This window comes from Plectropomus leopardus, chromosome 16, assembly GCF_008729295.1.
Source record: "Plectropomus leopardus isolate mb chromosome 16, YSFRI_Pleo_2.0, whole genome shotgun sequence".
Taxonomy (NCBI): Eukaryota; Metazoa; Chordata; class Actinopteri; order Perciformes; family Serranidae; genus Plectropomus; species Plectropomus leopardus.
In genome coordinates, this window is record NC_056478.1 from 19,775,628 (window position 1) to 19,800,263 (window position 24,636).

The 24,636-nt window shown below is 38.2% G+C and overlaps 1 protein-coding gene across 2 annotated transcripts in view; it reads right to left on the minus strand.

Moving 5' to 3' along the window:
• ryr3 (ryanodine receptor 3) overlaps nt 1–24,636 on the minus strand; it is a 142,537-nt gene that overhangs the window by 113,083 nt on the left and 4,818 nt on the right. For both annotated transcript variants that reach the window (XM_042503061.1, XM_042503060.1), the window contains exons 2-3: nt 10,427–10,546; nt 3,675–3,779 (exon numbers count right to left, since the gene is read on the minus strand). In XM_042503061.1, the coding sequence (XP_042358995.1) occupies nt 3,675–3,779; nt 10,427–10,546 (225 nt within the window). The remainder of the gene's footprint in view (nt 1–3,674; nt 3,780–10,426; nt 10,547–24,636) is intronic.

A 24,636-nucleotide genomic window follows, 5' to 3' on the forward strand; every position in this document is an offset into this window, starting at 1 on the left:
CCATTTTTCATGGTCAGCACTCTAGTAACACACAAATACAAATGGAAAGAATGTGTTATTGGGTTGTATGGCAGTCAATTACACAAATCTGAGTGCAACAATAGAGAGAAATGGGGCCCTGGTAGTGGAAAGTAGAGGGGAGGGTGATTTATTAGCCTTGCTAGCAGAGAGTTTGTATTCTAGCCAACATTGTGTTGTCTTGCCAAACAAGGCCAGCCAACAATGTTGTACTGTTGAGCACAAAACAAATCTGCTACCCAGGCTAATAACAATGCAGGCTTGATACACCAGTGGAGAGGACCCAAGCGGTATAGCAAATAAAACACTTACAGAACCATCTGTGCCAGAAGGCTGTGTTGTGCAAAGTACAGTGGTAGCCAGAGCCACCCCGGTACAACACATAGTTTGAGCTATTTGTGGGATTTTTGTATTCAAATCATGTTGCAAATAGCACTGTAATGCTATGTCATGCTCGGGTTGCTCTGATTGCTGCAGCTGTACTGCACAACATACAAACATAGCTTTGTCATCCCTGTTCCTGCATACCAGTAGTCTGTCCCAAGTATGAGCTAATAATACTAGGTTCCCACGGTCATGGAAAACCTGGAAAAGTTTTGCAATTTCCCAATCACATTTTCCACATCTGGAATAGGAGATAATACATATTTTATATTTTATATTGCTTTTTTTAATTTAATGTAACTTTTTTTTTGTAATATTCTTATCCTTGTTTTTCCCTCGTTTTCTGGCATTTTCTCTGTTTCTGAGTCTTGAGCTTGCTGTAACGTGTGAATTTCCCCAGTGTGGGATTTTAGACAAGTCTTGCCTTGTCTAAAATTATTGAAAGTTTTGGAAAAGTCATGGAATTTTGTTTTTGTGTATTTAATTTGTTGCAGTACCCTTTCATGAATAACTTTCTATGTAATGTAACATAATCACAAATTTATTGACTTCAGCTGTCGTAATGTAACTCTGTCATGTGTGGACGTGTGATGTTTTGTTCACTGTCAAATATTTTTCTTCAATTTCACCCTGCATTCTGTCTCCCCTTCATATATGTCAGCTAGCTGCAGTTATGTTATGAAGTTAAAAAGATATGATTATGGGTCCTTGGAAAGTCATGGAAAAGTTTAGAAATTGTATACATAAAAATGTGTGGGAACGCTAAAAATAATAATAATTAGGGTCATCAAGTGATGTTAAAATTAGCACCAACCACGTGTATCCAGTAGGAACAGGGATGGAAAAAAAACAACCTTACTAACGAGCAGTTTCTTTTATGACAGTTTAAAATTTAATGCTGGAATCTTTTTGAGATAAAGCACTGTTTTCTCTTTGTTTTTCCCCAAAACATATTTCATCCAAACATTGTGATGCCACCCGCCATCTCTTGACCTCCCCCTCTGGATCTAGACGGGTTGGGAGATGAGATTAAATGACACATGAAATGACTGTTAGAGCACAGCAGCGTGAGTGAATATGAGCATCTGACAGCGATTTACAGACCACATGTAGCCCAACGGAGTGCTTCCTTGCCTGTCGATGACACCCCCACGTGGCACTACAGAGCCTCCACCCGATCAAAGATTACTTACCTGCTCTAATAAATATGCCAAGTGAGCTGGAGCGAAGCCGGGAGGAAGGGGCTCGCTCTGTTTAGTGTAAATCAAGAGAGCGGAGCTTGTGGGGAAAGAAGGTTGTGGTTGCAGCAGTGCACTCACAGATAATTTCCCACCTTTCTTTGACCCCGACGGCCTTTCATTATCACTGCCTTCTGATCTCTTTTTGAAAACAGGAAAGTGTTACACAGAATGAAAAGAGACAGCTTCTGTTTAGAATTTTATTGCAGTTCTTGGTGTTAAAGTAGTTCAGTGTTGCAAGATGGGGTCCGTCTGCTGTGCCTTTGGGATTTAATCCAACATTTTATTGATTTTTAAAATATCCACTTTTTAAAGTCAAAATTTAGTCCAGTGGTATGTGCAAAAATAATTATACTGTCAGTGAGTAATTAGATAACATTTTCAGTTTATACATTTTAGACCTGTGAACAACATTCAGTAAGGTGCTTGAAGTGAGCCTGTTTCTGTTTTTTTAGATTTTCTTCCATTTATACGCAGTGCTGTGGGTAATGCATTGGAGTGTGCAGCCAGAGCCGAGAGCTCTAATGTAACATGATGAACCAGTTTCTGTCACAAACTAATTGAGAACCCCAGGAATGAGTCCTAAATCCCTGAAATAAGTTAGCATTTCAGCACCTCTGGTTCCCTCTGCTCAAAGTCAATGGGTTTTTTGAATGGGTTTTTGAGTAGAAGCCTTAAATAAGGTCTGTGGTAAATGCTAGTTTAAGAGACTTAAAAACATAAAATGCGTCAGTAAACACCCCACTCGTGCACTTTGAAGCTTTTATGTGTCTTAAAAAAGACAGTTGCTAACAAATGGCCAAATGAGACTAAAGACCTCCGCATGCCAAAGAGTGACAAACAAGGCTTTCCAGCCTCATAGTGGTTTACTTCTGGTGATTGTATTTAGACTTCAAGAATCCTGAAAGTAGTGTTTATTTGTAAAGATTATTTTGCTGAACAAAACGTGTAAGTATCAGGTGTAGTAACATTTTTTGACCCAGAGTTTATTTTCTGCAATGATCCAAAAAAAAAATTCCAGAGCTTATCTGATGAAGGACCAAGGGCAGTGTTAGCTTCTGGGTTGGCCTACAGGAAAACAACATCCCTGAAGCATCCCCGAAGCACCAGTTAGATGGTAGATGCACCAGTTAGATGGTAGATGGCAAACCAGATGTCACTTTAAAATCATAAGTGTCGTCTTTTCCTGGTTTTAAGGCTGCATTAGAATCAAGTGAAATAATTGTCTTGTTCTTTTATTTGCCTTTTGTCTACTTAGTCACATTACTGATACTTATTTAGTAACTATTATTTAGATACTTATTTGTAATTGTGTAAATATTTTGTGGAAGCATAAATAGTCAACCCTACAATACTGTCACAATATCGATATTGAGGCATTTAGTCAGAAATATTGTGATATTTAATTTTATTTCATAAATCTAAACTAAATCTCAAAGAACAGCTCCACAAAGTTAAGCTGGATCTATATTTTATTTCTATAGCTGACAGCTTTGTAATTGCGCTTCCTTCTGTAAAGGTTATGTTCCTGAAAAGCATTCTTCCTGACAGCATTTAAATGCATGACTTTTGAAAGTGGGGACAAAAGAAAAAACATCACAGCTAGGCTTGCCCTTAATAAGGTGACCTCAGAAAAATCCCTGAAGTATTTCCAATCAGGCCAGTTTACAGTATTTGAAAAGATCTGAACTGAGAAGCCTCTTACAAGTATATTTAGTGCATTTGTATTTCCAGTACTGCGACTGCTCTGCCAGCGGGGAATTTCTTTTCAGGTTCAGTCAATAAATATCCTGTTATGTTAAATAGAAAACAGTTGTGAAGATTGTTATTCTGTTACACCGAAACGATATTGCAGAAATGGTATGAGACTTCCAACTGAATCTTATGTTTTAAAAAAACAAATAAAAAAACTCTAGGGCATTTTGCAACAGAGTGCTGGTGGTAGACGACAGACTGATTTGTGTACGTGTTTGTGTATGCAGAGAGCGAGACAGAGAGCAGCGGGGTATCAGTGGAAAGGAGGGGAGTACTCACCCCTTCGCTGTTCTGCCCAGTTTTAGCCAGCATCTCCTGCAGGGCCCGCACCGACAGGGACTGCTCCAACACAAAGTTACAAACACACAAGTCTGGAGGGACATACTGCAGGATGGAAAGAAGAGAGTGTGGGAAGGAGAGGAGGACGAAGGGACGGAGAGAAAGAAACATTAGTTGAAGAGGCAATGACAAGGTGTTTTGAGCAAAAGCAGACTCCTCTCTTGGGTACAAAAAACGATGTGCCAGGAGGTTTCTCTCCTTGACTCTATTTTTTTTATATTACTGTGTAGCTTCAAACACACCAACTACCCTGATCTGCAGATTTTTGACATGACAAAAAAACTGAAGCCAACTTAAGTTTTTCTGACATCTGAGACTTAAGAACTCAGAGCTAAATAGTTGTAGAAATGTATCAGTTTACCCACATTTACGATGCTCATTGACATTATAAAATTTGATACTCATAATGTCCAAGCAGTAATGGACTGTGAAATGCAGCCTGTGTGGCCTACATAAAAATTTTAGTGTCAGTCTAGAATAGCTTCAAACAGACGCCTGTTATGAAACAGTACATTAATATATATTTAAACATTTTTGGAAACAACTTTTTGAACCAACATATAAAAGATATTTATATTGAAAATGACCAAATCCATAAGCATCTCAGCTGTGGAAAGCTAGTGCAAGGTGGCATGGCGGGGTGCCTCTCTGTTTGAGGAACTCGCCGTTTGAGGCTCTGTTTGAGCCCCCAACCGAAGGCAATTTTCTGTTGCTATGTGATCGAGTCATTGCCTCGAATTTCATTTTGGTGCCCATATACACATTTTTCTACTCTACAGCATATATTTGGGACCGATCATATCACTTACATGTTAGTGATGGTATTGCTATACATGCAAATGATTATTTACTATGGTTAATTTACATGCATCTTAAAGAAATGAAACAGAGTTGATTTAGTGACAGGGAGATGCAGTTCTGTAAAATGTGTTGATTGATTGAACACGTGCACACATAATATTTTATCTACATGCTCATATTTACTACCAAACAGTAACTGACTAAATTAATTGCAGGCGCTGGTCTGAGACAAGAGACCAACTGAGATGATTAAACTGCTCAGTGAGGAATGGTGCTCATAAATAATTCTGATGACTTGCAACTTCTCTGCCATCCTGGTGTGTTGCTAATGAGTGGCTGGGGATTATGAGGAGGGCTGTCAAAGGTGTGCAGCCCCGCGGCTGCAATGACCAATATTAGTGTGGCTAGGTCTTATTCCTCAGCACACATTGTTGTTTGGTTCCCACAATAGCATGGTTCAGATTTGTCTTACTTTCAGCTGTTTTCAGTTTGTCTGTAAACTGTCAATGCACGCTGCTAGACAGGGGTGTAGCCAAATGTCCCAAACATTCGGGGCAAACCCTGAGGGGGGGGGTCTGGAAAATATTTTCCCCCCAGCAGCTATATGGATTATTTTTATGCCATTTGAGATAATAGAATGCATAAAAATCTGACCTGGGCAGGGTCCAAAATTAGCACCTGCCAAGCACCAAATGCGGGTAGATCATCCGTTTGGCGAGTAAATCTTTGAATGCTATGCATCACACCATTCAAACAAGAATCGAAATTTAATAAAAAAATACTTAACTGAGAGTTTCTACCATGTTTTGGTGCACATTTAGGGGTGTACTGCTCTGTCACTTCTTGGCTGCTCCTGTGCTGTCTGCTCGTCACACATCTAAACACTGATGCAATAACTAGCAATCCGGAGACTTCTAGCTTTGAGGCACTGTGTAACATACGGGACATCGACTAAATCCGCTAAATACCTCTTTCCACTGGTCTGCGGCTAGCTAGCATTGGGCCCATACTCATGACATAACACAGAGGCCCCATAGTGTGAACCTTGATACCGAATTCTTTGTTGCCTCTGACATTGTCAACACCTGCGCATTAGCTCCACTTCCTCTGTTCTTACCTTTCACATTAAAAGCCCCTTCCAAAAATAGTGCTTACCAGAAGGAACTTACTCACATGCTGAGGCTGTGGTGATGAGTTGCTGAATATATTCAAATCATTTTGCTTCAGATTTTACTCTGGCTTCCGCTTTAAGTTTGTATTCAACAACATACCTTATTAACACCGTGAAATGTACAGAAACAGAAGTACATGTGACACATTAAGGCAACTGATTATTCTGGTTAGTAAAAATATGCTTGGCCGGTGGATTTTTTAATATACCAGCCTCTTTGCCAATGAGAAAGAAGTTAAGTTTGGACACTGTTTTAGATCCTTTACTTTTCATCTAATTGTTCCCCACGTGTCTTCATCCTTCTGAAACTATAATACAAAAAACGGCGATAACGACTTGTTTTCCCCCCTTGCCACCGCAGATGCAATAATCGGATGTTACTAACAAGTAAGTTAGGAATTTGGCATAAACAGCATTACCAATTAAGAATGTAGCTTTTGCTCCATCGATTTGTCTGGCCAGTCAGAGAGACTCAGGGAAAAAGACAAAGTTGAAGGTCATTAAACACCTTAAAAGATTTTGGGCTTTTTGTAAAACATTCACGGCTAGAGCCCCAGAAGCCATCCTGGTTCTGCTACTGCTGCTAGAATTCAACATATTCTAGCGAATGCAAAGAGAGGAAAGTAAAGGATAGAACAGGGCATTTAAGATTACATAATGCTTGTAAATTACTTGACACTAAAAATCAGTTCAGAGGCAGACCTGGGGACCTGTTTATTATCTGCATGTGCTTGTCAAAGAATAAAAAAACTAATTCACCTTGTGATGTGCTAGATGGCACTGTTGATTAATATTACACTGCTACGAATACACGTCGTGTACAACGTATATACAAACCAATAACACCCGCAAACTCATAAGAGATCATTGTTCCACTCTCCTTTCTTCTAATTATCCTAATATTATTTATTATCCTAATATTTATGTCCATATCATAACAATAGCTGACTTCACATAGCATGCTATTGCCCCACAACAGAAGCCAAGTAATGATTTAAAGGGTGTTGGGTGGATGCCTTGACTCAGTAACACAACCAGCTGACCCTTGACCTCCGCAGTGAAGTGAGAAATGTGAGCAGTGGGGAGGGCTGGTAGGTGATAATGAGGATGGCACTGCTCTGTAACTCTACACAAACATGCATGGGAACCTTCAACACCGCTGTGTCTGCATGTGTCCACGTCTGTGAGCTGCAACCAACAGCCTGCACACAAATGCTGTCAACTAAAATATTCACTATTTAATTGCATTTATCTCAGGATAAGATGCTCCAGATGAAAACAAAATCCAGGAAAAATCATGAAAGGAAAAAAACCCATTTGTAATAGACGAGCAGCCCCAAAATTGAGTAATCTCCCTACAAAATTTGAAACAGAGCCAGCTGAGTATTTACTTTTGCCTACAAGAGGATAAAACATGACATGACGCAGCTGCACCTGACATGTCACATGACCTTCCACAGTTTATAACTGGCAGCCGGCTGCAGATCTTACACCTCTTATGAATAATTCACCACCAATACCAATTATCATACTTCTTCCAGGGTTGGGCAGACAAGCTGAACATTCTTGCTTGTCTGGGAATAGAAGAGACTGTCTCAACGGTCACAGCGACCTTTAGTAAATCTGCAGGGAGCTTGAGACAATACAGTAATATAAGCCATGAAAATGAGTAAAGTGATTCTTCAGAAGATCAAACAGTACTTAACAATCTAGAGTCCTGCATCACATGGAAGGCATTCAGAGGAGATCAAATGAAGTGAAGTTACTTTTTTTCATCTTCTCAAGGTCATTTACTATTGTAATGTTAAATTAATCAACATAATTTCAGGATAAGTATGATGATTTTCTTTATTTTGACTGAAACCAACAGTTCAATGCTTCCAAAGCGCATGGAGACTGAATAAAAAAAGTCTTGAAGAGGTCAAAGAGCACATGTGTTTCTTGATGACCTTGATGAAGGCCACAAGCCGAAACGTGTCGGTCCAATAAAATTGTTCTTTAAACTAAAAGTGTTGCTGGAGCTCTTTGACCTCTTCAAAACTCAGTCCAACACACTCTGTCCTAAAAATACTCACTAGCGCACCAAGTGGGTAATAATCCATGATTGAAAATAGTCCCTGACAAACTTCCCTTTTACATCTTTTTTTGAGTAACAGTCACTAAAAACAACAATGAACAGCTGTTTTAGGGTATTATGTTTAGCCTTTTTAAATAAATCTAAAGTATATAATTATGATCTGATTTTAAATGTATGTATTCAAGAGGAACCTAATTCTAAGACGGTAATTTTCTCCAGAATATTAAAATTTATGAACGAATGATGCCACTATTGGCTCAAGCTTAGAAAATGCCAACGTTGTACCTATGGGAAGCAACATCATTTTTAAAAAAAACTGTCACAGAACTCTTTAAATCGGATCTTTAATTCATTTTGGCCACATTTTTTCAACCAGCAGCGGCAGGCAGCCAGGCTCCATTAGAGTCTGGGAAATGAGGTGTCAACACCTGAGATCCACCAGCAGATGACAGCCCCTCCCTTTGTGCCAAACCACAGCCGTCGCCCCCGACACTCAGCCACATTTCACAGCCAAGGAGGCCCGACGCATTGTCACCGGTACCCAAGGTGAGAGGAGAGAGGTGTTTGTGATGGGCTGCCTCGAGCTCCGCAGGTGTTGCCCTTCGACTCAACAACAGTTCCAGGTGGATGAACAGAAACAGTCCCCTAAATTCTTATTCACAGTCTTACTGCTCAGTGGGCCAATTAAATCAGGCTTTACTTGATATGCACGGCTCATAAAAACATCCTGGCATTGGAGTGTTGTGATCATGCGATAATCACTCTGACACAAAGTCAGTGTGAAGCCAAAAATAAAACACCATAAGTATACGTATATGCTGCATTGTCTATCCCATGAAGATCTGCATTACTGAGTGACAATGAACTTGCCCTCCCCATAGAAATGTCCCAGAAACACTGAAAATGTGACTAATGATGCACATAATGATATACGACAATTAAATTCCTATTAAGACGCATAACCTCCAGAGCCAACATGATCTGCCTCATTTCGACAAGTCTTTTTTTTTTTTTTTTTTTGAGGACCATGCAGTACATCTTGTCAAAAAGAAGATTAATGAGACATGCAACAGAGTACTGACAGCTCTGTTGTGTTGCTACAACACCACAGGCAACAAAACGCTAATTTTAATCACTCAGTCACAATCAGAAAGTTCACTCTTCTAACAACTTAAGTGGTCAGAACCATCCTTTATAAATCATATTTGTCATTGTTTTGTCTGCCTGAGTCCCATGGCCAACTACTAGGATGCACCAGTGTGTAACGAAAGTACATGATCCATAACTGACTGAATGAACACTGTCCACAGCTGGGAGTTGAACCTGGATCACTGCAGTGGTGTTGGTGAGGATGTTTTTCTCTGACACACTAAGGCACCCATTTTGAGATTATTTTTATTCAGGTAGTTGTACTTTGCCCCAGGGATGGGGGGGTGGGGATCGATACAGCAGAGCATTGCAATATTTTTGTATGAAAATATCTTATTAATACACTGATGCCAAGTATAATTTTTTTTATTTGATTAATTTTTAATGCCACAGATATAAAATAAATTTTCAGTAGCCTGCAAGAATATTAAAATCAATTGCCCTTTCAGACCATTAGATGCAATTTGTGCGATAAAAATGACAGAAGTGCTATGAACAGACTGAAAACTTATCTTATTAAATATAAAGTTACAAAGTTTTTTCTTTGGGGACTCAATTTAGCATTAAAAAAAGGGTAATAAATCACATTAATATAATAATAAATATCACAAAACATTATCGTAATACTCAGCATAATCAGTTTAAAATCTAAATAACATTGAATCATGTATCATGATAATATTGTATCATGGGGCCTCTGGTGATTTCCACCCCTACTTTGCACCATAGTACATTATTCCCATTATTTGACAGGGATGGTGAAAGCTCTAAATGAGAGAGTGTGGAGGGGACAGGGACGATAAACAGAGGGGTTCAAGTAAAATAACTCACAAGTGTCTCTTACTCCATCAGTAGGAGAAACAGCCAAGAAACAAAACAGGACTACAAACTTTTTTTGGATACAATATTATATTGTGCACGATGCAGAAGAAATATTTTTTCAAAGAGTAATATAATCTTAATTAATTTTTTTATGGATTTAATTACTGGAAGATTTTTTTTTTTCAATTGCAGATACAAAACTGAGTACTCAGCTGCCTTTTTTGTTACACCTCATCAGAATTAACATCCAGATTAAGAAAACCCATCTGTTAGTAACTTTAAACAGGTAATAAGACAGCATGTCTAGTCTTCTCAAAATTAAAAACTTCTGAATATTCACATCTGTGCCAGTTTCAGGAAGTTGAGTAAGATGCACTCAAGTTTCTGCAGCTCCAGGTGATAGTAGCCTGATGTAGTACAAATGCAAACCTTACCTTGATATTGACAGTTAAATTTATAATTTTAGTAACTTTCATTTTCAGCTTAAAAGATGGTGGTTAGAGCTGGTTTTCAATGTATTTTCAGAAGAAAGAGTACTGCTTCAGCTTAAAGGTCATCAATACCCTATGGGCCCACTTGTAGCTGCTGTAACTGCCTGTTTCTATGCCAAACTGCCACTGTATTGCAATTTCTCCATAAAATATACAGCATAAAGCTGTTAGCCATCCTCACCTTAGCTTCAGAAGTGGATTCCAGGTAACACACACGGTTTCCGAGTCCCTCGGCGGCCAGGCAGAACTTGCGATGCTCCTTCTGGATGGTGGCCACACACTGGAGCACCACCTCGTCATCCTGCCAGAGGATAGAGAGGAGCATTAAAGCCCAGACTGTTTTGACAGTGACCTATCCAAGAAATGAACAAGACAGGGCAGGAAGAAAACAACCCATATTGGCTCAGTTTTGTTGCTTTTCATGCCATCCTCGCTTGGATTAAGGTTTTAAACTGACACCCAGATATGAACCTTTGACTTATGGAGGTCACTGCCGCTCGGGGGGCTTTTAGATAAAAAAAAGTGGCAGAATAGGAACTTTGTGTTATGTAGAGGAGGCTGATCCATCACAACAAAGAGCTGACTGAAGGGGAAGCATTTTTATACAACAATACAAGAAGCTTTTTTCCCCATATAAATTGTCATGTTTCTAGACAGGATTTTTAAATTAATGAGACTGTTCATCAGATAAAATCAAGGAAATATTTGAAAAAAAATTTGAACAGAAAATCATTTCAGCAGCAGAAAAGAATAGAACAAAAACTATATTAATCAATAGCAGCAATAGCAAAGCAGCGTTGAGTCATATCATTTCTAAACCTGTTACGCAGCCTTTGATATCTCTGTGGGAGAGAGGAAAACCCTCGATTCAATCAGTGTAACCAATAAATGAACATCTGTATTTGTCAGGGTCGAGAGGGTCGGGCTCTATTTGGCAACGCACACACACGGATATCGATTTATTTGTGTACTCTGTGTGTGTGCATGTGTGAGTGTGTGTGTCTCCTGCCAGCTCACGTCCCACACTAATCTGAGCTGATGGTTGCCATGGTTCTGGCTCCCACCTCCTTCTCAGCAGTAATAATTCAATAAAATTTAGATACAGGCTGTGCAGCACCAACAGACTCAGAGGAGCAGAGATAACAAACCCTGACATTATTTCAAACAATGGCACTCTGGACCTACAACTATAAAATTTAGTGCGAATGCAAAGTAAAACTTCCCCTGCATGGTCACATACTTGTGTGAAAATAATTTAGCATTATGAATGCACCCCATTATACCATCAGATGTTTGTTTTTTTTCCTGCAGTAAAAAGCATTCACTTGCATATTTCTAACAATAGATGAGAAAATTGTGTTCCTAATTTAAAATTTCACACTGCTGTCCAGATGGAAATGAAATGGAAACAAGAGTAAAGGTGTCTTTAGCAAAATGCAAAACAATTTTTTGGGGAATTAGGACAGATTTTTTTGGCTCTTTTAGTACATGTAAAAGTTCAAACAGACATTGTAGGGAACCCTAAAGTCAAACTCTTTATTTCATATTTAGAGTGAGGTGTTGCATCACAAATTAGATCCTCTTGTCTTTCTGGTTTATATATGTGTTCGCAATCAAAAATGTACTGTCTTCTTCCTTAACAACAACACACTTTGAATTCATTAACCAAGCAATATGAAGCTCTTTGTGTGAAATCTAACACTTCAAAAGAGCACATCTTTTTATATTTAGGTTCTTTAGAAGGGGTAAAATATGTTAAAGCAGAATGACCACCTCACCGCTGTATGCCTCCACACAACAGTCAAGTTGCAGTTACAGTTAGCATCCATGTCTGTGAAACATGGATGCTTCACACCTATCTTCCATGCGACAGCACAGAAGACCTATACAATCAGCACAGTTTCAAGGTGGACGCCCAAAATTTGTCAAAAATTCAATGTCCAACCAAATGTCTTCCCTTCTGTTCCTGAGTTATGACGTTAAATAATGGCCAGTAAAGTATTTTTGCAGAACATTATGTTTTCACAGTGAAGTTGACCTTTGACTTTTTGAGTATAAAATGTAATTACTTCATCATTATATCATATAAGACATTTGTGTGCATTTTTTTTCCATAATTAGCATATGAATTCTTAGTTATGGCCAAAAACATGTTGTGTGATGTCACAGTGACATTTGACCTTCAACAGCTATATTCTATGTAGTTCATTCTTGAGTCCAAGTGAATATTTGTGCCAAATTTAAAGAAACACCCTCAAGGCCTTCTTGAGGTATCGTCTTCATAAGAATGGGATGGAAAACAGACAACCATCTTTCCCTTCGACCGTGAACATTGCCAGCACAGAAGCATAACAAAAACAAAACACCTCACTGACTAGATGAAGTCATTTTAGCTTCAAAGATGTAATCCATATTATTGTATAGAAACGCTGCTGTAAGAAGAAAATGTGACTTAAATTGAAGAATAAGCAAATGTTAGTGATTCATATGGCAGTTCATTAGTACAGAAGCCAATTAGTGCGAATCCAACAAAAAGGAAAAGCACTCAGGTCTTTGGGCTTTATTAACAACCTTATCATAGACAAACTTTGGTTAGTTTGTGTTGTAGGGCAATAAAAATCTATCTTCAAGCACTTTTAATGAATAAAGTGAAGCACAGTATAGTTAAATGTCACAGTGAACTGAATACGGGACAGAGCTGGCACAACAGTCCATACCAGCAGCGTTTTAAATACCCCAGGACCCGACTTTGGGCTTCAGGGAGGTGATTACTGATAGCAGAAAGCATCAACGTTGGCTCCGAGTCACTGCTGCAGCTTTCCCGTTAGCTGTGTGATGGAGGAAACACTGCTTGTTGTTTCAGACTACGGATAGGGAAACTTAATATGGCCAGAGGATGACCGAAGACTTGTCACCTCTTAAAAATCGAGTAAATAAACCTATTTCTTTTCAGCTGTTTGGAATTGTGGTGGCCTTATGAAACCAGCAGAACCTGGCACCATTAGTGGCATGCAATATCTATGTGTTTATTACCTTGCCCTTTCTAAAGGGACAATTCACCCCCAAATCAAAAATACATATTTTTCCTAATACCCGTACTTCTACTTACAATTCAAGACTGTTTTGGTGTCAGCTGCAGAGTGTTGGAAATATCAGCTGTAGTGATGTCTGCCTTCTCTCCAATATAATGAAAATAGATGGCACTCGGCTTGTTGTTCTCAAAGCACCGAAAAAATAGATTTGAAAAACTCAACAGCAATGTCTCTTTCCAGAAATCATGACCCAATTACTCAAGATAATCCATAAACATTGTTGTGAGCAGTTTAATATAGGGACTTTCTTCCTTCTATCCTTTCCTTGTCTACTTTTCTGTATTTGCACCACATATTGATCTATTTTTGTGTTGCTACATAAAGAAATATATTCTGCCTCGGAAAACATAAACAGATATCGATATTATTATTATATATAGGTAAATATTACTATTCTTAGACACCACAGGTAGAAGGAAAAATATGTGCTTTTAGTTTTTGAGGGAACTGTCCCTTTAAGGCTTGTAAAACCGCTAACAGGTGATTTTTAGTGCCAAATTCTTCTGTAAATATGACCAATTAAATTAAATATTTTATTTGTCATTATGGAAAATCCTCCAAAGCAGCAATTAAACCACTAAAACACTACAGTGAAAGCAAGGCAGTGAAGCATAGTCATGCACTCTTGAATTTGATCAAAATTGACAACCATGCTGAAAGGCTCAGATACATGAAAATTGATCTTTGCTCTCTTTGAGAGTGCAACTTTGAAACCAAAAGTAGTCAGAGCTGCACTGGGATTAAAACGCTACACAGACGGGATACCATCCTGTCATCTGAGCAGTGTGAAGCAATGGCAGGAAGCGCAGAATGGATGATAATGCCAGCTTCGCTCTATATAAATAAAGAGACACTGTGTATGTGTATGTAGGGTTTAATGCCAAGAATGGATACATAGTGGCGTTCTCTCATAAAAATCCAATCGCTGTGATCAGATCTCAACAACTAATGAAATATCCATGTGTAAACACAGCCAAGACACTTTCTTGAGATACTTTCTGTCTCTCTCTGCACCCTTGACTTGATCCCAAGCCAGAGAATCTGGTGAATCTGAGGCAAAGTGATCCTCACAGCAGCAGTGTGACCATCTGCTAGACAGCTAAAGAGCAGCATCAGTACTATGTATAGGGCCCTGGCCTGCAGCAGGAGGAGGTTGGGTGGCTGCTTCACCCAGCTTCCAAGTGTAGAGCGGGAACTTGACCCTGGCCTCTCCCAACCCGACCCCACCCGTCCTCAATACACCTCGATATCCCTCTCAATCCTGCAAATTTGACACTACCTGATCAAACAGGTAGTTTGTCACTCTGATTAGAGCTTCTGCTGATTGACACTGTCGAATATGTCTGTAACACACCCTCAAAGTCTCCCACTCTTCTTCGCTTTCCTTTCTCTTCTTATACTTCCTTCACCAAGCAGCCAGTGTGCTTTAACAGACAGCGACAGGTGTACGTGTGTGTATGTGTGTGCGCGGGTGTGGGTGTGTGCGGCCTGATGCATCCACCAGCCGAAACCCGAGAGCTACAGATGCTCCGCTGTGCCAAATAAACTCCCACAACTCACCCGCTGCTGCCACCAATGTGAACTTGAGAAAAGGTGAATCTGTTCAATCCCTCAGCGCGGCTATTTTGACCCGCATGCTTTGCACATGCTCAGTGGAGATCAACAGGCAGACTTTGAGAAGGACAAAAAAAAAAAAAAGAGGCAGACGGGAGGTTAAAAACAGAAGGGAATTAAGTAAATTCCAGCACGTTTTGTCTCCTTGTTCACACTGTCTCGGTGTGTAGTCTGTCTGTCTTGCTCTGACTGTTCAGGAGTCGTGTTTCTCGTAAATGTCAGGCAGGGTGCTAAGTGCAGGTTGAGCTACGTGTTTTTAGTGAAGCTTAAATAACAACATGGAGAGCAAAGTAGATACAGTGTAGATGTGTGAAAACTACAACCTGATAAGCTGGATAAAGGCTGAAGTTGGTGCCGCTCAGAGCACCGTCAGATCTAAATCTTAGTTTGTGATGTGGAAAACAAGAATTTTCACTTGTTGCTTGTATTCAAACATTCTGAAATAAACTACAATTAAAAGTATCGCAGCTAACACAGATCTCTGCACTCAACAGTCAGAGGAGGCGTTCAGACCCTGTAATTAAATACTAGTGCCAAACTGTGAAAGTGCTCCATTACAAGTAAAAATCCTGCATTGAAAATGTTACTTAAAGCTAAAGTAGGCATTTGAGAATTGAGTCATTGGACAAAAATCCCAGAAAAACGTTAAAAATGAATTAAATAACAAAGATTCAATCTGAGGGAACAGGAGACCTCTGCATCTCCTCTTGGCACTGTTTTTAGGCTTTAAAAGATTTTGGTCATCTCAGAGAACACCTGTCAATCACTGCACATTAACTGCTGTCAAACTAGACAGCACTGATAAAACATAAATCCAGATTATGTTACTGCACTGCCTATTTCTCTCCTCAAATGTTTTTATAGATGTATTTTATTATACTGTTTAAAATGAGAAAGTGTTTTACAATATGTGACTATTTTCAATATGGCAACCAGGACACAAACATTCTCATTTTACAGCTAAATAATGCAGTACTTGAGCTAGTTACATTTCACCACTGATGACCCATGAGTCACCTGTCAACCACAAACATCTGACTATAAATAACAAAGATATTATTCACAGCGTTCCAACCTTACACTATGTTGAACATTTTAAACCTCGTGGAGATGTAGGAAATGAGAGAAACAGTGAGAGTGTGAAAAGATGATGAAAGGCAGCAGAGAACCTGACAAAGTGCAGTGACGGTGAAAAACAGGAGTTGAAGCCAAAACAGAAACAGATGAAGATGTAAACAAGGGAGAGGGAGAGAGACACAGAAGAGAACTGAGAAATTGGCTTTTCAGCAATTTGACATTTTAGCTCTACAGTCAATATTTTCTACAGCAAAAGATCCACAGTATTACTGGTTCACGCTGCTGCTCCGTCTATTCAGATCTGTTAGTTAATCAATACAGTCTGCTACACTGGCTGCACCTGCTGCTACTTCATATATCTCAACACACAAACAGAGATACAAAAGACCTCATTTAAAGGCCGGGTCCATTTGCTGATGATCTCTGACTGGCTTAATACTTAAGATTTGCTCTATCATCTCTGAGGTTAAATAAATGTTGTAATTATGTATAAATCTTTTGATAAAAAGATAGCAAAAGAAAAAACAAAGGCACAAGAATTTGTACCATTCAAATCTACCAAGCCGTTTGACTGCAAGATTCATTCAGAGGTTCCAAAACACACCAACCTTAATGACAGTACGACTCATTTTTTTAGTGCAGACAGCGGACATTGAGTCAACATGCATGTAACTTTGAGGTCTTTGTAAATGTAATTTCATTTTTATATTATTTTTATTTCATTTTTAATTTTTTATTTTATTTTGTCAAGTAGCAGGGTTCCATAAATGTAGTATAGTATTAAAATTATTATGTTTTTTTTTTTTTTACAGATAAAAAAATCATTACCATATATATACACAGTGTAATAAAAGGCAATAAAAAATTAAAGCCCTTATTTCAATATTCAGCGATCATCATCAGTGCTGGTAGATGCAGAAAGCTGGGGGGGAAACTGTCTTGCTCTTTTAATGAATGTAAAAATGTTATTGTAATGCAGAAAATGTTGTCCTTTTGTTACTAAAACTTGTTTCTCACAAATAAACGTTGCAAGTTGGCCATTCATTTGGACTCACTTGTGTGCATATTTGGAAATGGAGCAAGAGGGGATATAAAGAGAGATAATGTCCTTTACTTCAAAGTTTAACAATTTGAAGCTTGAGCGAATTTGCCTGACTTAAAAACATGGAAAGAAGGCAATGAGAAATTAAGCAAAAATTAGCAAGAAATTAAAACAAAATTAAAAAAACAAAAAAGTAAAACAAATTCAGTGGAAATTAATGATGAATAAATAAATAAGAAGGACAAAAGGAAATGACCTGAAAACAGTGCTTAAAATATAGTTTTAAATATGTAATTAGTAGTGTAATAACAATATAATAATAGTTTTTCCCTCACTTTATCTTTTTTTCCCAAAACATTTTCTCCTAGCTTTTTAAAAAGCATTTTAAAAATCTGTTGCTATTTGTTTGAGAGAGAAACAACACCAGTTTGCTCACAGCTCAAAGGTTTAAATACGAAAAATTACGTCACTCCAGGTTTTTGTAAAATGATCTCATCTATGTTATGTGTTTAAGCAGCAGTAGCAGTTTCGGCTGTGTTTCCAGTCATTTTCAACAAAGGACGGTCTGCTTTCTATCATAACTGATTCATGAGATGTTTAAATTGATGAGATTTAAATCCACGTCTCTTACCAAACAGCCATTCAGCTCCTGAGTTCAAACTGAATGAAGTCGACATGCAGCTTCAGTGTGTGCTGCCTCAGCAGGAAATGCCAGTATTCTGTGTAAAACATTTATTTAGTGTTATTCTATATCAACAAACAGCTTTACAGAGCATTCATATACTTTATTACAGATAATGACATTAAAGTGCTTTGGGCTTTCTCTACTAAAAGATGCTAACATGCTTTATAGTTACTGGTGCACCTGCATTCACTCTCTGTCTGAAACTATCTGTTTCAGCGCCTGTCTCTTAACACCACCACCCCTCCAAACCAGAATCCTCACAACAGAACATGTTCCAGCAGGAATATAATCCAAAATCAGGCAGAAACAACCAAGATTACATATTTCCACAATGTCAGCATGTCACTATGTAGCTGTGTACTTGCAGCTGATGAAATGACTTTAACAAAGTGTAGAGCAGTTTATACCATGAAAAATCACCAGTTAAAGCTTCTAAACAGTAATCTCACAACCGGACATATTCCAGTAGGAATATGATCCAAAACCAGGGAGAAATTAACAGCATTAGCAACCAAGATTATGTTTTCCCTTGTGTTAGCACATAGCTACATAACAGTGTACTTGAAGCCCAGGAATGACAGTAACGGAGAATTAGCTGCACTTTTTACCTTAAAAAAACATCAATAAACACTTCTTAACACAACCAGACATGTTCCAGCAGGAATCTGATCCGAAATTGGGTAGAAATAACAACACTGGCAACCAAGATTACATGTTTCCCTGACATCAGCACATAGCTTCATGTAGCAGCATAATCTGCGTAATGTAAACACCTGCAGTAGCTACCAGGAGCAGGTGACCATACAGTAGTAGTAGACAATACTCACCAAAAGTTATACCTTAAAATGTTTTCTTAGCTTTAATTTTAAAGCATTATTATTTGCTGGCAGGAGAAGAAAAATAATAAGCATTTGCATCATGTTTATAAGAATATGCATGGTTATTTTTGTTGTTTTTATCTTTGATTATTGCCATAAAAGTATTTCAAACACATCTTGCCCTTCAAGAACTCCATTACAAAAGCAGGTAATCACAGCCTCAGAGAATCCTCAAGGATGTTTTGACGAAGATCTTTATTTTTAAAAAAAGAAATGAGAAATCTTTCTGACCTCAGGATTTACATGCAGCAATTTTTCAATAAAGACGCATTTAACATAATGCCACTGCTGTCACACGTCATGTGCAGACATATTTGCATGTAGAATGTGTGTGGGCATGCATATGCGCGTGTGTGTGTGTGTATCTGAGACAACATCATGGGTCAAAATGAATTATTTACTGCACATTTGAGCTTTATATTTTTGAAAAATGGAATAAAATTTCGCAGTCAAGCAAGTTTTGCCCCACAGTACACTGCCATGGATCACAGACTCCAAGATTTATATGGTGTTCCTATAACAAATTGGATTTTCTTGGCTTAGTTTGTATGCATATTGCTTGAGAGCAGCTTCAAATAATAGAGGCCCCCCATGCGTGCAAGGCTAAGGCGTCCACCTCAGCAGAAGCACTGAGAAATGAAGGGGGCCTCTGGTCAGGGACGGAGCTGGAGCCTCTCTAAAGTCCATCATCCTGTCTGATGAGACAGAGCGGACACAGGCGAGATGTAGTGGGGTGTGAAGAGGCAGAGAGGATTGTGTATGTGTGTGGCTGTGAGCTAAAAAAGTGCAGAGATCAGGTAAAGTAAAAACATTCACCTGAAGCCAACCTAAGCCTTCTTTTCTCCCTCTAAACTCTCAGCTCATGACCCAAGCCGACAGTTGCTTTAACCCTCCATCCTGCTGCTTTCATGAGAAATAGGACGCAAACTTTGGATGATTTGAGCCTCATAAGACAGCAATGTGATAAGGCGAGCATTTTTTTTTTCTTCTTCGTAGAGGTCAGATTTCCATTCCTGAGACAGTCAGAACAGCTATGGGTCAATAAGAGAACGTGACACAAAATAAATTCAATGAGCATTTAAGTGTTTCACAATACATCAGCAGCAGTCTGTGACAAGGTAAACCTCCCTCCCCTACGAGGGCTGGAAATGGTTTCCAGATCCATCAAGCGACAAGATGTCATCTCTAGACTGCAGCTGTCATGGACGGGTGGGCACAGCAAATAGAAAATGGTGTTTCTAAAATGTTGGCGGGCTTACCGAGAAAGTAAAGATGAGTGAATTATTAGCAAAATGACAAACAGAATCATGTTGTCCCAAAGTGAAACATCCCTAAATCCTGTCTTGTCAGAAAATAACTTAAATGGGATCAGTAATTCAAACAAGGCATAATTTCTCTGCAAAAATAGTGTTTGGGAGTGACTGAGTGCTCAATTCCCACTTATCATTACAAGAAGCTGCCCTTGAGCAAGGCACTTAGCATCCAACTGCAGCAGCAAAGCTCTTTAGTGTCTATATATTAGGGCTAGCATGGTATCAAATTTTCAATACTCCATTATCATGGCCAGTGGAATTCTCAATAAATATATTATTGCATTAAAAGTATGAATAATAGCTCATCTGGTCTGGTAGAGCGGGCGCCCCCTGTACAGAGGCTGTGTCCTCGCCACAGAGCTTTTCAGCCCCCCCCCACACACACACACACACTTAAGCTGTATACATTAGCAACTATACTAACTTAAGTCCTATACATTATATAGGTAAAAGCCAAAAAATGAATCTCAAATAAAAAAACAACAAATAATACTAGTAATAATAATGCTGTCAGTCAAAATCATCTTCAACTTTTGGTTTACAGTGTGTTGTCTCTTTCTGGCAAAGTAATTACATTAAAAAAAAAAAGTGTAGGGAGGTGGAGAGAGAGTCTGTAACCACAACTGTACAGAAGTGTCCAAAAAGAGCAATTACACTTAAAGCTCCAGGATTTAAAGGCTTCTAGTGGCAGAAATAGTACACAACATTCAGAACTTTGTTTGTTCTTGTTACCTAAGAAAAAGCTGTTTACATCTACAGAGCGGGTCATCTATAATAAAGTCTGCTATATCATTTCTACAGTAGCCAAGAACGGACAAATAAAACACTGGCTCTAGATAGGGCCCTTTACATTTTTCTCCCCAGCAAATGTGGTTCTGCTACACACTTGGCAAGTTTCACTTCTGTAACTTTGGTTTGCTCTCACCGCTCTCGTTAAGTTGTTTTTGGCCACAGCAGGCAGATTTTTTCAGCAAAATACTAAAATCCCACTGTTCAACACCTGCCAGGAACCAACGAGCTGGTTATCACTGTGAAGCATTTATCACCTAAAGAGCCAGGTATCTCCCTCAGCAGTTGGGGGAGACCAAAACAGAGCTAAAAGACAGTGGATATTGGACTTAAATTCATCATGTGGACACAAACATGACTCCAAAATGAATGAAAGTGTTGCTACATAACACCTGGAAGTGTAAATAAGAAGCTGTTTACTAGTAAGTTCACCATATTGACTTAAAAGGTGATGATAAGTCAGTGTTCCAAACTTGTTTTTGCTTCCTCCTACTGGCCAAAAATATTAGATATTGCAGGTTTAAGTATTTCTTTCTAACATTAAATAGAAATGACTAAATAAAGTTAATAAAAGTTAAATAATAGTATGAATGAAAAACATTTTCCATAGAATTTATTAAGAGCACAAACAAATCTACTATTCTCCTTCGTCAGGACTGTGCAGGTGTGGTTTGGTCAGATTTGATCGACACATATCACCAAGTACCATCAGATTCCTGTCCAGATAAACTCTGATTGAAGCACAGAAGTAAATGACATCACCTTTTTCCAACTGAGCCCCCGCCCATTAAACTAGCAAAAAGAGGTCAAAGAAAAAAGAAGAAATACAGTCATTTCCCAACATGTAATGCTGTTCAAACTTTAGTTGAAAATAATGTGTTAATCTGGGATCCCATTATACACAGTAAGAGGCTGACTGAGAAAACATATTTTCAGGGGCCTTTATGGTGGATTAATAAAGGCTACAAACAACACTAACTGTTCTTTAGAAGAAAAACATTATGGCCACAGAGCTGACAACAAACTGGACCATGTTGGAGTTAAATGAAAATGAACCAAGTGACCTAAGGGACACTCAAAAAGTTGAGAGGCTCTGCACCTTTTTCAGCCCTCTACTGATTAATGAAGGTAATTATTTTGGTTGAGAGTCCACTCACGCTGCTGCTGCTCTTACTGAGATTCCACTGCAATCTCTGACTAGACTGCAACAACAACATTATGCATAATTGTTCCTGCTGAAACTGAAATATCAATGTCAAATTAAGTTAAGCTAATTTGTATTTTGGGTTATTATATGAAACTGGATGCAAATGAGTGAGTATGGCATGATGTTGTTGAATATGCGCATTTAGAGCCAATAATTTAAATTGCATATTGATTCTGATTGTATAATGTTTGCTTATTACAGTAAAAGATTAATAAATAAAAAATTTCAAGACTGAAAAAAAACCACAGCAGCAAGTTGAGTAGAAAAATAGGTAAGCATACGTAACTTCCAGCCTCAAGTAAGTATTTCAGTGCTGGAAAGATGGTCTCTTCATAAAACTGGGCAGTCAAAGCAGTACAAAGACACAATACTTTTGAAATTTTGCAACGACCACAACAAAAACAGAAAAAAAGGGCTCCAGCATTTGCTTTTGCAGGTGAAAAACCTACACCATCTGCCACCAAGACCAATAAATGCTCCCATAGGTGGGTGAGTTTGTCAGTCGCAATACAATGACAATGATTTTGTCAAAATATTGTATGCTCTTATTGTCTTTACTTACTTTTTCCTATTTATGGCTGTTTTTTATTTGTTCATTTCCTGTGTTTTTATTTGCCTCCATTTTATTTTATCTCATTGTGAAGCACTTTGGTCAACATTTGTTGTTTTTAAATGTGCTCTATAAATAATGTGACTTGACTTTAGACAAACAAATATTGTCATCTTAAATTATCGGTCTGTTATTCAACTGAACAGTCAAACCCCTCACATCCCATTTACACGTTTAAAAACATGAAAAAGAGTCAGTGACGTAAGGTCCTGCCACCTTTACATCAAGGTTGTGTGAATGATGGAGATGGCAGTGGGCTTGCCGTCCTTCAGCGCTCTCGACTGTAGAGAGCCGGAGCTGCCAAAGAACACACTGTTGCTTTGCCATCACAGCCGGCTCAATCAATACAGAGGAAATCCTTCCCATTCAATTTAAATCACTCTGAGGGAGGTTCACCTAAAGCCGCAGGACAACGCTGCCTCTCTCTCTTTCTCTATCCTCATTAAAGAGACAAACTTTGCAAGGGCATCAACTACTGCAATATAGGAAATGCTGCATACTGGGCTATAATGACTCGATGACTCTGAGATTGTAAAGACTTTCTTTGCACAAAGAAATTACAAGTCTGTGCTTTCTTTCCAATATTCCAGGATGTGTCAGCATAGTTGGGATATCTGGGTTTAATGTCCAACAATCAGAAGAAGCCATATGCTAACATACAGTACTTTACAGTATAACTTGTCCTGATAGACTTCTTGATATGAAGGTAATTTTAATAGGTTTTGGAAGACATGAAGTGTAGTCAAGATTTTTTTAAAATCAGTCACCAAAAGCTTCACTGTTATTCAATCTCATGCCATATAATTAAAGGTTCATAACAGCTACTAAAGCTGCTGTTGCTAAGTGCTACACTGAACTTTAAAGTTAAACTTGTTTCCCAATGTGGATGAGAAATCAAGTGTTCAGATAAGAAAAAAGATCCCTCTGTCTATTGCTAAAAAATCCTGTGATATGATCAAGAGCCCAAGAATGGCTACGACATTAGACACTTGATTGTAAAAGGGTTTCTATTTGATTGTGTTGATGCTGATGATCTATTCTGGTAGACTCTGGTATGACTTTCCTTCTCTTTCTTCCCACTTTCATGTAAATCTTCAATAAAATAGAGGCAAGAAAGACAAAAAAGTGGCATATAAATTCCTGAATAATTGCCATCGCCAAAAAGAACCTTTCAGCTAATATTATTTTGTCCTACTTTTTCACAATTTTTGAACTTAGAAAAAAAATCTTTGCTAAAATGTAATCTGGTGGAAACAAAATATCTCTAAGTTTACACAAAATGACAACAACAAAAACTGGACAAATTGTATTAAGAGGATAAAAAAGAGTGTTTTCAGTGTAAAAATAAAATGCACAGTTCAATCATTTCCTAAATGGTATTGCAAATTTGTAGAAAAGACTATTAACATAATTAGTAGGACACTGAATTGTCCACATAGATAAACTATCGGTATAAACCATCAGGGAATCTTTTGTTTTTAATTATGTTTGTTTGTTTTTTTTTTAGTTTGATTGTTTATTATTATGGTTTGATTTCATTGGTTTCAACTCAATGTCTTACTTTATCATACATTGCTTGCAAAAAAATCACCTCACATTTGCAGAAATTTAACTGAAGATTCCTCAAGAACAGTATTTCTAAAAACAACAGCAACAACAACAAATAAAAACACATTGCCATAGAAACTATTTTAACTTATTTAGAAAATATCTTGTTACTATAGGGCTGACACTGTAAAGTTTGTATTTACCCCTTCTTCATTTTCACTGACACTTGACACAACCCACTCTTCAACCAGTTACATCAGAGAAACTCAACCAAATCCTGTCATCATCACAACATTCATCACAATATAAGATTGCACTCCTCATTCTAGGGTTTGATTTCCAAAACCTAAACTCCAATCTTCTCTGGCCATCACCATATTTTACACAGTTATTCAATGTACCATTCAGTAAAACACCCTAAGCCAAAAACTAAAACAAACACAACACACCAGAGACCTTCCCCAGTTGCACTACATTCACTAGTTCAATGCATTTGTAGATTTAGTGCAACATTCGTTGTGTTCCACTTGAAAGCT